Raw genomic sequence first — 16,923 nt, 5'->3', positions numbered from 1 at the left:
TCGCTTCAATGCAATCTATGAAGGGTAATCACTATAGTGAGAGAACTTGAATATGGGCTGATGGTGGTCCATCCAAATACTGTGCATGCATTAGCAGAGTGACCGGAACCAAATTGACATTGTCAAATTTCACATCTTTAGTGTACTGGTGCTTGAACTCTTATGCCTCCTTGGCCTTGCTTACATTTTATTGGATTGTTGTGCTAAACCTCGAGTATCGTGCTCTACGTTTATATGTTAATGAGATGACGTATTAATGTAAACAACATCATGCTAGATAATTAGTAGTTGTATGAATCCCTCATACTTTTTTCATGAATCACCACTTTCTTCTTCAATTTAAGTATTTAGTTCTCATAAACTAGTGGGATTGAATTTTAAGCCTAGGTGATATCTGAACACTGACTGGGATTTGCTCATTGCATGTACCGGTATATAGTTCATATGATAAATCTGATCTTGAGATTTTATTGTTATTTCTTTTACTGGGTTTATGCAGTGGTGGTCTGAACTTCCAAGGTGAAATTATCCCTCCACCCAAAAAAAAAATTTCTGTCTTGATAGTTGATAGCCAGTTGCGTCTTGCCTTCTAAAGGTTTCAGCCTGTGTTGAGGGCTGCTTTTATATTTAGGCCTATTAGGGTATCTTGGCGTTGTAAATCCTTTAGGCCTGTTTAGTTAGAAGTGAAGTGATATAAAATTAGAACAATAATAAAAATTCAAAGTTTTGTAATCATTACCAAGAATAATAGGGTCTTTAATTCATAATCATACTAAATATTAACAAAAACAAATCCTACATGTCATTGAAAAAATTTTCATGGGTATTATGGATGAAAAGTGAAGTGAAATTTAGTTGTTATATTATGTTGTTGATTAAGTTCCACAATTTTTTTTTTGGTAATGATTGCTTTTTTCTGCTTTTGTTTTGATTTTACTTCACTTCACTTAGGTTTCGTTTGGTTGCAAGGAAAATTAAAGGGGAAGGGAAGTGAAATTTTCAAACCTAAAAAAGGTACTTTTGTAATGACTAATGATTATATTACTAACTCCATGTTAATGATTACAGAAGTTTTCTTTTTAGATTTGAAAATTTTCACTTCCCTTTCCATCCCTTTCAACCAAATGGAAGCTTTACTTTATGTAGACGGAGCCTTAGTCATTTAATTTTCTCTGTATTATTATTGACCTTGCGATGAGGCAGCTGATTGGTTGACAGTGACACTGATCATTTCATTTCCCCACAAAAGTTTCTATAACTATCCAGGTATCGTTGGTGCTGTGTTAAAAAGTAAACAATGCAGCCTCGTCTCTTAAGGGGTCTATCTTCTAGAAGGAAGGCCTTCATTTGTTTATTTATTTATTTATTTTCTTGATTCATTGATTGCTTGATGCAAAGAAAGGATAGAAAGGATACGATCAATTTTGTGTGTTTGGGTTTACATAAAAGGTGGAAGAAGCCTGGGCCCTGGGAGTGCTCTTGAGGAGTAAAGCCATCTAGGTGATGTAATCTAAAAATGGGAAAACAACACCTTCATGGGTTCTTGTATTGTATTGGATATGGTGGTTTCTGCTTTTGTTGGATCTGCTTTGCAGCTTATGTTACTGTTAAGAAATGGACTCTGTAATCTGTGAGGGAAAAAAAAGAGAGTTTTGGGGCATCTTTTGATTTTTTCTGCGAAAAATATTCGCAATGGCATCTTAATGATCCTAGTTTCTTATGGGTTAAAAATGTGATTACCCACGGGGTAAATTGGTAAGACAAATAAAGCAATAGAATAATCCAGACAACTGAATTTTTCTCTTGTTTTTATGTATTGTGTGAATCTGACTATTGGCCTTTTGCCCATGATTAGAGGATATACAAATGGGCCCCCTAAGTAATATTAGGTGGATGGCACTTCTGCCATGTGGCAAGTCAACTGGGACTCAAATTTAGTGGATGTTTAAACCCAAGGTACTTTACTGACACGTCAAGATTCAGTTCCAAACAGAGGTTTTTCCTTTCTTCTTTTCTATTCATTTTTATCCAACCAAACACAGCCTGAAAGATTCAGGACTCCATAGAACTCCATTGAGGAGGGTTCATTGAGATGCATGTGTTTACCCAAAAAAAAAAACACTTCTGTTTAGGTGGTTCATCCACCCAACGTTTGGTGGGTTGTCCAACTAGGAAACTTTCCCGTTATTATTCCTTGTTTTGAATTGGGTGAAAAAAAAAAAAAAAAACACTTTCTGTTTATGGTTTTCCTTGTCTGTTTATCTTCGAAGGGGTAGGATTTATGGTTTATCCAAGAAAATGAGAATTTGATTTATTTGATCTTTAAGCAGGGTTTTAAGAATCGGGAATCGGCTGACATGGATCAGGCCGTGATTGATCCCGATTCTGATCAATCCGATACGGCCTATTCACATCTAAAAACCCGAGAATTTCTCTTTTTTTGGATTTGAGGATCGATTCTAGGGTTCTTGGGGACCGATTCTGTCTCCACTTCTACCATTTTAAAACCCTTTTTATAGGGTGTTAAATGGTCGGGACCCGGCTTCAGTCGGGTTGAATTGGTTTTGGTCTGGGAATGAGCGAGTCCAAACTAAACCATTAAGGAATTTTGGTTTTCGGTCATTTTGGTATGGTACGTTTCAGTTTTTCAGTATCGGGTTAATATCGATTTAGATTGGTTTGTTTTTTTGGCTTTAATCACAATGAAATCTTACATTCATAACCTGTAATGAGGAAAGATTCGTTATAAATTTTAAGAGTAAGATGCCTAATATTGAAATCAATAAATAAATAAAGTTTGTTGCAAAATCCTTGTTAGAGTAAGGAGACATTTTTTTTTTTGGTGGAAAAAGTAAAATTTATTGATTAGATATAATATTTACAATAGTATGCATGCAGTCCGTAGAACATTTGTTTGTTCTAGCATATTTGGCTAGTAAACAATTTTCCTTACAACCAGAAATATTTTCACTAATGTTGAAATCAGTGGATAATTAATTCACGTATTCATAATCTCGTGTTCAATAATTTTTTTATCGGTTTCATTCAGTCGATTCGGTGCAATCCAGTTTTCAGCTGGTCCTGCCATACCTCCAATCCGATAAGGATTGATTTGGCTAGGTCCAAGTTTTTTGGGGGCAGTTTTACCTGTTCAAAAAAAATATGGTGGACTAGCTGATATTAATATGATCTCAAATAGAGTTGATTGGAGTGCAAGAATCCATGTAATCGATTTTATTAAGTTGGGATAAGACTGAGTTTCCTGTTTGGGTAGTGGGTAGGGCGGTCATTTTGCCCCTGCCTATGTCAGGCTGCACACCGACGGCACGGGCAGGCGACAACAAAGGATCACGATCCAGGAAAACTATCCCCAGGGAAAAAGTGCTTGGTAACAACAAACATGTGTTGGTTAAAAGGATGGACTTTTCCTTCCTCGTGGCTGAAGGAATAATTTCGTAAACCACTCTTTTAATTTATGTTGGATGAATCATTAAATCTATACCATTGAAATCATGTAACGTACGTGCCTATAGGAATTGTTATCTTGTAAATATACATAGAAGACTAATACAGATACAAATTATTATCTTCTATTTTCTTCTAAATATATAATACAACTCAAAGTACGAATTCTAATCTCTCAAAAAGAGATACAAATCATAACTTTTGGGGGGGGGGGGGGGGACCGTAGAATGTAGATTGTTGCCAAAGAGGGCTGGAGAGTTGTTATTCTGTGTGTGTGTGTGTTCGGAATCGATTTCATGCCAGCTGAACTCAGAGTCTAATCGAATTGGAATCGACTGGACCCAATCCTAATCCCGATTCCGAGTTTAAAAACCTTGGGCTTAGGGGTGCAAGTGTGGCTGGTGAGCCCAATTCTACCCTTAACCCAACAAAACTTGGAGTTGATTTTTCAGTTTGTGGGCGGGAGTAGGGACAGGGTTTAGATTTTTTAGCTTAGGATAGGGCCGGGCTTATATTTATGTATGGGACAAGAATGCTAACCGGTTGTTTGATTCCTGTACCCAAACACAAAAGTATGTGAAAAGACCGCTCAAACCCCAGTGAAATCGAAAACCCAATCCAAGCCAATGCTTCTGTGCAAATTCTCAGTGGCTCCACGCTGGTGTAGGGGCTATACGATCAGTTAGCATTCTCTTGCCTTTTTTTTTTTTTTTGGTAAGTTTTTGCCCTTTATGTATATAATATAAAATTGAGTGGGGGATCGGTACCAACGTAGGGGGCCAATGAGAGCATGGGTGGATTTTCGCAGTTTATAAGGAATGGACTGTCATTTTGTCCTCCCACCTTCTCTGTGTTTGAGCACAGGCGCCACACCTGACAAAGATCTTTTTCTCTATACAATTATACATAATAATATCATAATTACGAACAAAAAATAGGGATACCTTGGCTTACGTAGCCCTAAAATAACAAAGATATGAACTGCCAGCCACTGCCAGGGTCAATCAGGGCTAACCCAATCTAACTTGGCCCAATCAGGTCAATCAAGGCTGTGCTAGAATGGGTTGAGCCCTGTAGAGTTGGGCTGAGGCTCTAAAAACCCAGCCCGGCCTGGTGGCACTCCAACTTGGGTCCAAGGAGAGAGAAGTTCCAATAAGCCAGAGCCTACAACAGGGTAAGCCTTTAAAGAGTCCAGAACTTGAGATAGCATTGCATTCTCCTTCGTTACCAATTCTCTCTCTCTCTCTGACAGACATTTCACCATGGGCGCCCTCTCAATGTCCACTCTGCTCAGTCCACTTCCTGCTTCACTTAAACTACGCAACACTTACTACAAATCCCCTCCCATCTCAGTCAAAGCTCACATTTCTTCTTCATCTTCATCTATGGCGAACTTCCATGGCTTCCAACCAAGAACCTCACCTACGCTTGAACTTCCAAAGTTAGGGTTTGACCTTGAAACGTCCTCATATCCTCTCTACCCAACTTCGAATTCTCCGCAGACGCAGGAAGCCGCCATGAGAGGTGCATCATCAGATGTGATGGGGTTGCTGCTGAAGCAGAGGATTGTTTTCTTGGGCAACAATATCGATGATTTTGTCGCTGATGCAACTATTAGTCAGTTGTTGCTCTTGGACGCTCAAGATCCTACTAAAGATATTCGTCTCTTCGTTAATTCCCCCGGAGGATCTCTGAGGTAAGATTTTAGGTTTCTTTCATGATGAACGATTGGCTTATTCCGTTCCCTTGGGTTAATTTTATGTAAATTGAGCTCATGATTACTTATCTTTTCCTTTATCTTGGGTTTTTGAAGTAAGATTATTGTTTTTTCTCGTGACCATAGAATGATGTTGCTAGTTTGACGTGAATGAAGCTAGAAGATAATTCAGATAGTAATTGAAGGGAACTTTGGTTTTGTGTTTTTACAATTTCGTTTTGACGATTCAAATAGATGCTCGTTCAGTCTCTGTCAAGATATTGTGAAGATGTCAATGAGCATAATGAGAGTTTTTTTTGGAGTTTTCTTGAATTTCTTGACATCTTTTAAAAATTAGATGCACAATGGACACATTTTCTGCATTTTTCTCAGAGTCCATTAACAACTGTATCATTAGTTACTCCACCAGCTTGATTATCCGTCAAATTTTAGAGTATTTGACGCAAAACACCCTAGTTATCAAGGATATTTTCATTTATTTCTTATAATAGTAGCGTTCCTCCATCCTTCAATTACAGATTTGACTGAATCACTCTCACTGTTTCACATTCCTATTATTTGCATACGATATCTTAGGTATGATAATGCCATAACCCCCGGGTTCTGTTTTCTTTGATAGTCATATGGCTAAAATGTCTTTACCAAAAATATATATATATATATATATATATGCCTAAGATGTAAAAGGGATGGTTGATCTTGGATGCTAACACATCATCAAAACACTACTTTGTCTATAAATGAGGCAAGCATTCACGCAAAAATACTGAACACATCCAAAAGGAACTTCACTATTGGCCTTATTGGGAGAAAATGATCAAAGGAGAAATGGTATAATGTCTATACCATCTCTACTCATCACTAATATTCAATATAAGTAAGGGGGTGGGGGACCAAATGAAACCAAATAAGCACCTGGAAGAGAAAAGCAAAATAAGCTTGGAATTTGAAAAGACTGAAAATCATAACTTCGTAAATGGATTGTAAGGATAGTGCCCAAGAAGTTTCAGTGTTGCAACCATATGCATGCCCCCTTAGAAGGGACATCTATACTCGGTAATCTATTTAACAAATTTTCCAGACTTGTGAATGCATCGTCTTTAAGGTCCATGTTAAATGCTGAATTCAGAACCTTTTGCTTCTGTACCATGCATGCACATCTGCCATCGTCTTTAAGGTCCATGTGAAATGCTGAATTCAGAACATTGTGCTTCTGTACCATGCTTGCACATCTGCCATCTAACTGTCACCACTTTGAACTGAGGATGAGTATACAGTAGAAGCTATTGAGCCCCAGCATATGACAACATATACTCTTCCCTGGTCTTATTTCTTTCCCATCTTCATCTTTAACTTAATACTTATATAAATTGGATACTGGTGGCAAGAATTTTATTTTATTTTATTTTTTTTTTTTTTGGGGGGGGGGGGGTGGGGAGGGGGAAGCTAACACATTGATGATTGATATAAATTGTAGTACAGTGTGTGGTTTCCCGATCTACAAGTGGGTGTACTGTTATATTTCAGAAATAATATTGACTACTTGATGGAAGTAACTCAGGGAATTTGAAAGTTTAATTAAATTAGTGTCAGACTGTCAGAATTAATGCAATAGATGAAATTTGGTGGCACAATCAACTAATGAAAAATTAATTAATGGCATGCCACAAATAGGTTGCTGCATCTCATTGGAACTCACAGCAATAAGAGGCAAAAGCCAATACTCTATTCATCAAATTCATGTGCCTTAATGACTGTTACATAAATATGCATAGACTCTCAAAATATAACTCCTAACATGACTAGAAATAGCATCAACTAACTAGTAATCAACCAAGCTACTTAATTGACCAATAAAAGACTTAAAGCAACTTTAAAACTAATTCAAAAACCTCCATTGTTTGGAGTTCCTAAACCATGGATTTAGGCATCGGTATCAGCGGTGACCGATACCGATACGGACAAAAAGTGGATTTTTTCTTTCAAAAAGTGCTTTTTTTAAAACTGGAATCGGCCAGATACGGACAATACGGCCGATTCGTATCGGTATTTGCATGTGGCGACCGATATTGTCGCCAATACCCTGAACTGAAACATTGTTAAACCAACTAGGACTTGACATAATGGAAGGAAATCAATCAATAAGTTAAACTAGGAATTCTGAAATTCCTGAAACCACAAGCTATTCTTCTCCTGTTGCAGCCTAGAATAAGGGGGAAGTGGAGATAGAACAAGGGAGGACTTGTGGATTAGTACGAAGAGCTTCTAATGCTGGCCTTGAAACCTTGACCCCCAAATTAGAAATCAGGGTCAGATAAGCCGCCTACAGGCCCAGGGTTATATATACTCAACAGTTGTCAGATGAATAATGAAGAAACAGAATCATGTTATATTTCAGAAAAGCTATATTGAAATCAGGGTTTATATGAGTAATTCAATAATGTAGAAGGGGTTCAAGTAAGAACCACTCTACAGTAGGATCGATGATAGGTTGTAGCAGAACATCAAAATAGCAACAAAATCAGAATTAGTAACTTAGAGAAATCAACCAAATGAGCCAGCAGTTTGGATCCAGACTTGGATCGAATGGAGGTGGTCTTCTGCTGAAAATTTGGTACAATTCTGCTGGCAGAATAAGGAGTTGCAGGGGTGTTCCCAAAATAGAAGGTTTGAGTGTAACTTGCAAACCAGAGGGAAGCTGGCCACCAAACCAGGGTCGAGTGTAGGGCCTGGTGTGGGGGGGGGGGTTCTATGCTCCAAAACTCTGCAGAAACTGATGAAGAATGATGGAGTTGTGGCGCCTTGAAGCTTGAAGCCAATCTGGAACAGAAACTGGAATCCGTAGGAGTTGGAATCTCTTTGTTTAATCAGCAACGGTAGCAACAATACTTGGTGTTGATGGAGGAATTGATTCAGGTCTTCAAGGACTCTCCAGTAGCAATAGTTGCAGACACAAGAGACAGCAGCAAGCACACTCGATTGGGAGCAAAGGAATAATAAAGAAGAGAAAATAGAATAGGAAGGAAGAATAAGGAGATTCGGCTCTCACCAGCCCTAAGGTTTCAGCTCTCAGCCAGGACCTCTGCCCTTCAAGCTTCACAATCAAACTTGAGAATAATCATGCTTGCAGTAGGAAAATAACTTTTATTCAACTGAGATAAATCGTGGGGAATGGCTACAACAGCCTTACAATTAATAGAGGGCTATGCTTGCACCTCAAGTTAAAAGAAAATCGAAACTACTAAAAATAGAAATCTAATGAAAATAGAAACTAGGGTGTATAGTTCAGCCAACATGCAAGGAACAAAATTACAAACTATAAAATAGAAACTTAAGCATACTTTCTAAATCTAAAATTAGAAACTAAGCTAAACTTCTAAATCCCCACTCATAGACAAAATTGACCCTTCTAAAAAGTCTTCACAGTATCTGGTCTTGGGCCCCACATGATCTTCTAATAATATTTCACCAAGGCAAAACAAGGGGCTGTAGCACTGTTCACGTGAACAGTGTTTTGGCTTCTTTTTCTTCATGTTTTGTCCTACATTAATCAATGTCGGATAAGCCCAATTAAATCAGCCAATATCCTGGTCATCTACATGTCATACCAGTTAAGTCTTATAGCAAATTGAAACCAGGTTTCTCGAATCAGAATAAGATAGACTGAAACCCAAGGAAAAATATAAGTTGCAACAATGGAATTGCAGGGAATTGACAGAATGTAATTGATGGGAGAAATAAAAGAAAGCAGGCAGAGTTGAAGAGATCTGACAAATGATATGGAAAAGAAGCAGGAAAATGAGAGAGATAGTTACTGACCTGTCGATTGAAGTGTGACCCCCCACAGTGCTTGCAATGCATTAAAGATAGAGATAGGGAGGAAGGTGTTTCAATGGTGACGACAAAGAGAAAATAGGAAAGTCAATGGAAGAAAAAGGAGAAAAAAACTAGAAGAGAATTAGGAGGCAGCAAAATGCCAAAGGAGTGGTGAAGAGGTTAGATCGAAGGGGGAGAGAGAAGAGAGTGATCGATGGGAAGGCAAGAGTAAGTAGTTCACACAAATAAAATTCTTGCTAAACAATTCTATTCCATTCATTCCATCGATGGGGTGTAAAAACATGAAAATAGCAGTAAGAATTTCAAACTCAATAGAAACTAGGACTCTTACTTTACAAATCGATAAGGCCACAAAATATAAACTTCTAACACTAAGACTGCCACGATAGACATACTTAGACCCCATGAATGACCTTATCAATGATACCAATGTTGGCCCTTAGATGGACCCAAAACTGAGCCCATTTGTTCAGGCTTCAGATTAGATTTCTTGGGATTTGGTTTCAGAGTCTATCATATTTATACAGTGGCTCGAATACTGTTGCATCATCTTCATCATTGCAATATATATTTTAAGAGTGTATGGCTTCATATGTTCTCCAGAAATGATAATAATAGAATTTTAGATTATATGGGTACCACAGAGTGTGCAGGTTGTGTAATTATCTGGGCTGTAGACAATTGCATAATTCCCAAGTGCTTGGAAACATTGTATTAAGGAATCAATGATAGAGATATGGTGGTAGGCATTTGTTCAGAACCAGAATAATCCTGAAAATCTCCCACATTATTCTATGTGGTCAGCTGTGAAAGGGATGAAACCCTCTTTGCGAGATTTTGATTGATAAATAAGAGTTCCTGAAACCATGGTGGCAAGTGGCAACATAATTCATAATCGAGTTGCTGCTCATGGCTTTGGTGGCTGTTGGAGAATGGAGGAAAGTGGTTTTAGTTAAACTGATACAATGAAGGAAGCATAATTTAGGGTAAAAAAAGGACGAGGAAACTGCAAGTTTGGGGGGGGGGGGGATAATTAATGAGAGACTTGAGTTATTTGTGGTTAGGGTTTCTGGTCATAATACAAAAGAGATGGCATTATATTATGAAATTGCTAACATATTTTCTTATCTTTATTGCTGTTTAGTTATTGAATTGTATCAGCTCTATCATCCAGATGATGCTGAATAATAATATTAGGAATATAACCTATAGGATTGGTGGCAACTGGACAATTGCGATGCCATTTGGCTATTATAGCATCACTATGGCTGTATCATTGTCATAAACTTTATTGATGGTACCAAGGATGGTTAAACCAAGACTGAATTATGAGGGGTTTTTTTTTTTTGGGGGGGGGGGGGGTGTGGATAATCAAGTATTTGGTTTTATTTATTTTGGTCTTTAAAATGAACAGATGGTTTAACAAACTTTTTTGATGTTGCAGTGGCAATGGGTTTCTTTTATGTCTTGTCTAACTGTTATTTATCTAGGTGTTTTGTTGTATATTCTTACTTCTAGATTCTTCTTGCTGAAAGTTGTTCTTTATTCTTCTCTGTCTCTCTCTGTCTCTTGTTTTTAATCTCTCACCTTCTCCTATGTTTAGTGCAACAATGGCAATTTATGACGTGGTGCAACTCGTGAGGGCAGATGTTTCCACCATTGCACTTGGAATCACAGCATCAACTGCCTCAATCATCCTTGGTGGTGGCACCAAAGGTAAGCGTTTTGCAATGGCTAATGCACGGATAATGCTTCATCAACCTCTTGGAGGTGCTAGTGGGCAAGCAATAGATGTGGAGATTCAGGCCCGAGAGATCATGCATAATAAGAATAATGTCACTCGAATCATCTCTTGTTTCACTGGAAGGACATTTGAACAAGTCCAGAAAGATATTGACAGGGATCGGTACATGTCTCCAATTGAAGCTGTTGAATATGGAATTATAGATGGAGTTATTGATAGAGAAGGCATTATCCCACTTGAGCCGGTACCAGAGAGGGTTAAATCAAGACTGAATTATGAGGAAATAAGTAAAGATCCAAGAAAATTCCTGACACCAGATATTCCTGATGATGAGATATACTAGCTTCGGTGACATTGGATGCAGGCAGGTATAGCATTTTGAATTGTTTTCATTTATTTTTCTCACCTTTTCTATGTATTAGCTGCTACTTGAAAACATGAGTCTGTATTGTAATTTCCACGTGAAATGAAACTTATTGGTTCAAACTGTTACCCAGTAGTTGTTTAAATTGGTTTAGTTTCCTGTTTTTGAGTAGTTTTCTTGGATGGGCATGTCCGTAAGGTATCTATGGCTGGCACACCTGCTTGTGCTATGTGGGGGGAGGGATGGTGAGGCAATTTCAACTGTTGGATATCTATTGAATGGTCTGGATAAATTTCAGACTCAGAATCAGTAAATTTTAGAATCAAAATTTGGTAAATAGTCTCCCATGTACTTAGTGGGTGAGCCTTGGCACAACGGTTAAGTTGCGCTATTGCAACCTGTTGGTTGCGGGTTCAAAACATGTAAACAGCCTCTCCTGCAAAGCAGGGGGTTAAGGGTGTGTACATTTGCCCCTCCCAGACCCTGCAGTAGCAGGTGCCTCGTGCACTGGGATGCTCTTTTTTCTTTTTGTAGTCTCTCATGTATTTGCACACTCTCTTGGTAGTCTTGGATTTATCGATGCTTTATTTTGTCAGTTTTTTAACTCTGTATGAGCTGAAACTTGACATGTAAGTAGGGACCTTGGGATCTAAATTTCAGCCCTATCTGACCTGCTGCATGGCAAAACTATGTATGCCATGTATAGTAATCTCTTGGATGTATCATATAATTTGCCAATGTGCTAAGTTTGTAAACTCATTTTGTCTTAATACCCTGATCAAAATTGGTATTCACCCATTTACTCATTAATCCTCTATTCCTCTTAGTACTTTACATTCTCGCCTCCCTGGAAGAGGAAGAGGAAAAGGAAGGTAGAACAAAATAGTAGAGGTAGGGTAAGCCATTCCTGTTGGGATAAGGATTAGTTGTGAGTAAAAACAATTCCAAATTTTTTTGGTGTTGCTAGCAAGCTAAGTCACACTAATGGATTTGTTGCTCCATTTGACAATACATATTTTGTCTGTACATGATGAACAGCCCTTCGTCAGAAGCACATGATTTAGTGAACAATGTTGGAATGATTCAAGTACCTCTAAATGGATTAGCAGCCCCACAACATCACATGACATGATAACATGGACCCGAAGGGTGCAAAATAAAGAAGAAAAGAATTTCTTGAGTCCTTGACAATATTGCTCACAACCGAGAAGAGCAAAGAATGTAATATTATAACAGAGGAGTGTTTGTCTGCCCAAAAACTGATTGAAATGAGCAGTAAATAGAAAACTGCCTGAATTTAAATAAAAAAGGTACTATACCCAAAAAAAAATCTGGCCTAACCATCTCTGGTACTGTTAAATCATCTGTGATTTCATTATCTGAATTATTCATCCACTGTACAACATTTGCTGCACTTTTTCAACAAAGACCTGTTGTACCCATTGGAAAGTATATGCCTTCCTGCTTTTTTCTCCAATAATGTCTAAATGTTCTTAGCAAACAGAATGATTAACATTTTTAAATGAACCTGTAGTCCCAAAGAATTGAAACTTGTTCCTGTCTCTCCTAACAATGAGCCAGTAGAAGGAATGATACTGGAAAAATAAAGTTCAGCGTTCTAGATGTCTATGACATTGAGATCCCATAAAAGTTGTGTTTTGTCCTTTCAATTCGATTTCTTTGCCAACTTGGGTTGGTGGAGTTTCTTCCTAGTAGTTCCAATATGTGTTTGATAGCCGACCCCATTAAGTTGGGATAAGGCTGAATTTGTTGTTGTTTGTAGTTCCAATATGTGTTTGAAAGGTTCTCAATTGGTATGCTATTTTGAATAATTGACCGTTTAATATTTATCTTGGGGATTTGATTCTTTCCAAGCTATTGCAATGAGTAAAGGGAATGAAATTATAAAGAAACTTGTAAAATTGTGACAAATATAAGTGGAGCTTTTTTTTGGGGGGGGGGGTGTGGAGGGGGTGGGATGAGCATATAAGGAGGCATGTTGTCTGGGAAGGGGACTCATTATTTTTTTCTTGGTGATTTTTTTTTTGGTTGGGTAATTTGGATATTGATAAGATTGCAATTTTGTAGAGAAGGGTTTCTCCTAGGATTGGGATTTTTGTTTGCAGGAAGAGAAATAATGCAGGAGCATCATCACGAGCATTTGTAGTGTCTTGATCTCAAATCAGGGGCCTTAGAATCATATTCGTTTAGTTGGGAGTATTGTAATACCATGGACCAGTTGCATAAGTATGCTTTTAAATTAAGGTATTAATCCTTAGTGTCATTACTTTATTCTAATAGTAGGGCCTATTAGTAAAAGTGTGCAAGGGGTTTAAACTATGTTTTCTTTTGCAAGGGATTATCTAGATAGGGTCAGGTAGGCTTACAAAGGTCCTATTTTGTTTATTCTTTTAGTGACTTAAAGTTAGTCTATGATAAGCGTCAGTGATTATGGTTAGCATAAACGTCTTTTCTAAGGGTCCTTGTTCTAGATGTATTTTGTTTTTTGTCTATAATAACAATATAGCCAGCTCTATTCAATTTGGTGGTTGAATGGATAAGAGTTCAAAAAGATCTTGGCTGCCAGTGTGTAGCTTGCAATGACCATGTGTGGTAGACTGCTAGTTATTTTTTCGCTCTTCCTTCATGGTAATCCCTATTCTCCGTATTTTCTTTCCAATTATTTCTTTTCATATTTCTCTCCTACTACCTCATCTTTATTTAGTTGATTTCTGTCTTCTTTGTCTGAAATTCCTAATATTTAGGTTAGTTAATCCCTTAATTTTGCCCATCAATTTGTCCTCTATTCTCTCCTACTTCCCCCTGTCTCCCCAGTTGACACACCTTGTTTCTCTCTCCTTTTAATTTTTATTGATTTCCATAATACTCTGTTTTAGCTTGATCTTAAAACTAAGGTTTTTTTTTTTTTGGGGGGGGGGGATTCAAGGAACTCTTGGCAGTAAACCCTGGGCCCATGTAACTCATGTTGACCAAGAAAGTTTGAGGTCCATGCGAACCAAGGAACCTCGTGCTGGTGGAGTTTGATGCATTGCCAACTGAGCTACCCCTTGGGGTTTGAACTCTTTAGATAGAAATTTTGGGCCACTTACAGGCTGATTTGAGTCTTTGGGATCCCTGCCTGCATAAGGAATCAGGAGCTTACGAAGTCAACTTTGTTCACTTCAACTAAGCTTTATGCTTACAAACGATATTGAGGTCAGTTCAGTGACTCATCTGTTTCTTAACAGCAATATGGCTGTTTAGGTGTGGCAATTTCATGTGGATCTATTTATTATCTTAGGTGTGTAGCCCTTAGGAGTGAAAATGCTTTTCACTGCATGGCCTCCTATTTGATTTGGGCCCATAGGAACCTCTTGTGGGATCTTACTTCTTTCACTATTGCATGTGGTATATGGAAAGAAAGCAGTGGCCAAATTTTCAGAGATAGAAGAATAGATAATTGCTGGGTTTGCATCACCTGGGTTGCCAGGCAGCCCTCAGCACCTAAGTGATCAGAGTTGTGTTAGGTGTCTAGGTGCCAAGGAAAGTGGGGAGGAATAAAGGAGGAATAAGAAGAGGAGGCAGCTTCCTACAGTCGGCACTTGTCGACAATGTGACTGTAAAAGGAAAGGGGGGGGGGGAATGAAAGGGAAAAGGAGGAAGATGTACTAATTTATGGTCACTGGTGCTTGGAGTTACTGTTGACTGCAACTTTAAGTTGAGGGCAGAGCTCGTCATTGCCCTCTTGTCCCAATGGAAAACAACACCCACTTTTGTTCCCTCTTGCTATATTAGATTTTTTAGATTTCCTTAGATCCATGCCACTGAAAGTATTCTTATTCATGTTCCTGAAGTTATTCACATCCATGACCCTTCCCCTCACCCCCTACTTTAACTAATTCTTATACTTGTTTGTTGCATCCTAAAACAGTTGTGTGTGCATAGCCAATTAGCCATTGTCTTGGATTGCTTTGGCACCATAAAAACTATGATTGCTTTTGGATTTGGCATCCAGTTCCAAACTTTGTTGTCTTTTGTTTCTTACTTTGTGATGTACTTTCGGGAGTGGGTTTTTGGTGATGATGATGAAAAGAGATAGTAGACATTTAGGTTACAGAATAATGAAGTTCAGTTTCCTCACATGTCAAAAGTAATAATTAGTAAAAAGGTCTAGTTTGCACTCGCCTATTTAAAAGAAAGAAGAAAAAGTTCCAAATTCATACCATATTCTTTATTCCCTCGATACCAAAAGGTGATGGAAGTGAAAGAAGATCCTGGGGAAAGATATAGGGATTTGACCTTGAGATAAAATTTATTGAAGTTCTTGAACTAAAGGAAGGAAAAACTTTATTAGAGTTCACCTCTGCCATGTGGTAGACGGAGGTGGTCTATGTAATAGAGTATGTCAAACCCATGTAAATGGCCAAAATTCAGCCCCAAACAATTTAGGAAATGCCTCAAATTTTTGTGGACAAAATGACATGTTTTACAAAAATCCAATAGGCCAATGATGGGAATTTTGAAACTTTATGGAACTTTAGACCGACTTTTGAGCCACTTCCTTACTGGGGCTGAGATTGGTTTAGTATCCTGTGTCACATCTTCTCATATCTGCTACATGGCAAAATTTTGAACCTTGGTGGATCCTTATGGTTAAACTACCTTGGTCAATGTTAAGATTTCCTTATTTTGGAATTCAAGTCTATACTGAGGGTTTTTCATGTTCATTATCCACATGGAATGCCCAAGTTCAGGCAGGAATGGAGAACTGTAGCCACAACCATGTGACCAGTGTCATAAACTCATCAAAACCTTGCCCTTTGTTCATTAATTACCTTGTCAGCAATCATCTGTAATATCTTTGCTTGTTTGATGACTTTTAATTCTGAGTACAGGGCAAAAAAATGGGATTGTCTTTTAATTTCTTTCTGAATTTTGTTTTTATTTATTTATTTGGTCTTTGTATAGATTTTGATTGAAAGCATTGTGTTTCTGTATGACTTTGGTTTTCTGGATGGGTATATTGACCTTGGTCGCGAGCTTGCCGCATTCCTGTCATGGCCCTATGGTTTCGGTTTTCTGCTTTTCTATTAGTTTTTCTGGTCTTACAGCTTAATGTTCTTACTGTTCCTTTGGATGAAATTTTGTATTTTTGGTCTCCTTGGATTTTCGCCTTTTCTGTAGATATTCTTATAAAAAGAAAAAAATATATATATATGGTTCAATGACAAAAGGTATCTTTCATCCACTTGTTTTGTTTTCTGGTTTCGTGAACCATGCCAATTTATTATTGTATAATATAACCATGAATTAGTAAAATATTAAATGAAAAATTGTTGCATGTTCCATCTTTTGTCTCTCGCTAATCTCTGGGGGGAATCATTCAAACAATTTCTAATATTTGAAGCGTGGGATAATCATCTTGCACCATCCAGTTGCCAATGAATGTTGCAGCCGCTTTTGTTACCAGTTTTTCTGAATTAGTAAATACCAGATAAAAATATTGGTGGATGTTCCATCTCTTATCTTTCTCTAACCACATGGCAAAATATTGCAACTTGAATTATGTGAAGTAGGGGAGGAGAAATCATTTTGTACCAATGAATGAATGCTACTGCTATTTTCTTTTATTGTTCTTACCATTTTCCTCCAATGGTGACTCAGACTAACAAGAAGACTTCTTTTCTTATACAGGAATCAAGTTTTGCAGTATCTGCCTCATTGGCATATTGCTTGGCAGTTTAGTGGGTTTGAACCTTCTTTTCTCCAAAGGTGGTGGTTTTTCCCACACCATAT

At 37.8% G+C, this 16,923-nt stretch overlaps 1 protein-coding gene across 2 annotated transcripts; it reads left to right on the top strand.

Annotated features, from left to right (window-relative positions):
• Positions 1-4,693: 4,693 nt before the first annotated feature.
• LOC122661487 (ATP-dependent Clp protease proteolytic subunit 4, chloroplastic) lies at positions 4,694-16,919 on the top strand. Of its 2 annotated transcripts, none has more exons than XM_043856894.1 (3): positions 4,694-5,161; positions 10,623-11,127; positions 16,868-16,919. In XM_043856894.1, exons 1-2 carry the CDS (start codon positions 4,728-4,730, stop codon positions 11,104-11,106), a joined length of 918 nt encoding a protein of 305 aa, XP_043712829.1. In that variant the 5' UTR covers positions 4,694-4,727; the 3' UTR covers positions 11,107-11,127; positions 16,868-16,919. The 2 variants fall into 2 exon arrangements, with proteins under 2 accessions (XP_043712829.1, XP_043712830.1); XM_043856895.1 differs by having other exon boundaries at positions 16,830-16,904.
• Positions 16,920-16,923: the final 4 nt, after the last annotated feature.

The sequence above is a fragment of the Telopea speciosissima genome, chromosome 5 (assembly GCF_018873765.1).
Source record: "Telopea speciosissima isolate NSW1024214 ecotype Mountain lineage chromosome 5, Tspe_v1, whole genome shotgun sequence".
Classification (NCBI taxonomy): Eukaryota; Viridiplantae; Streptophyta; class Magnoliopsida; order Proteales; family Proteaceae; genus Telopea; species Telopea speciosissima.
This window is presented reverse-complemented; position numbering and strand designations above follow the sequence as displayed.

What these genes read in the sequence shown, in the direction of transcription:
- LOC122661487 (XM_043856894.1), top strand. Translation starts at nt 4,728, where the DNA reads ATGGGCGCCCTCTCAATGTCCACTCTGCTCAGTCCACTTCCTGCTTCA. An exon ending in TCCCCCGGAGGATCTCTGAG is followed by an intron (nt 5,162 to 10,622) that starts GTAAGATTTTAG and finishes TCCTATGTTTAG; the next exon opens with TGCAACAATGGCAATTTATG.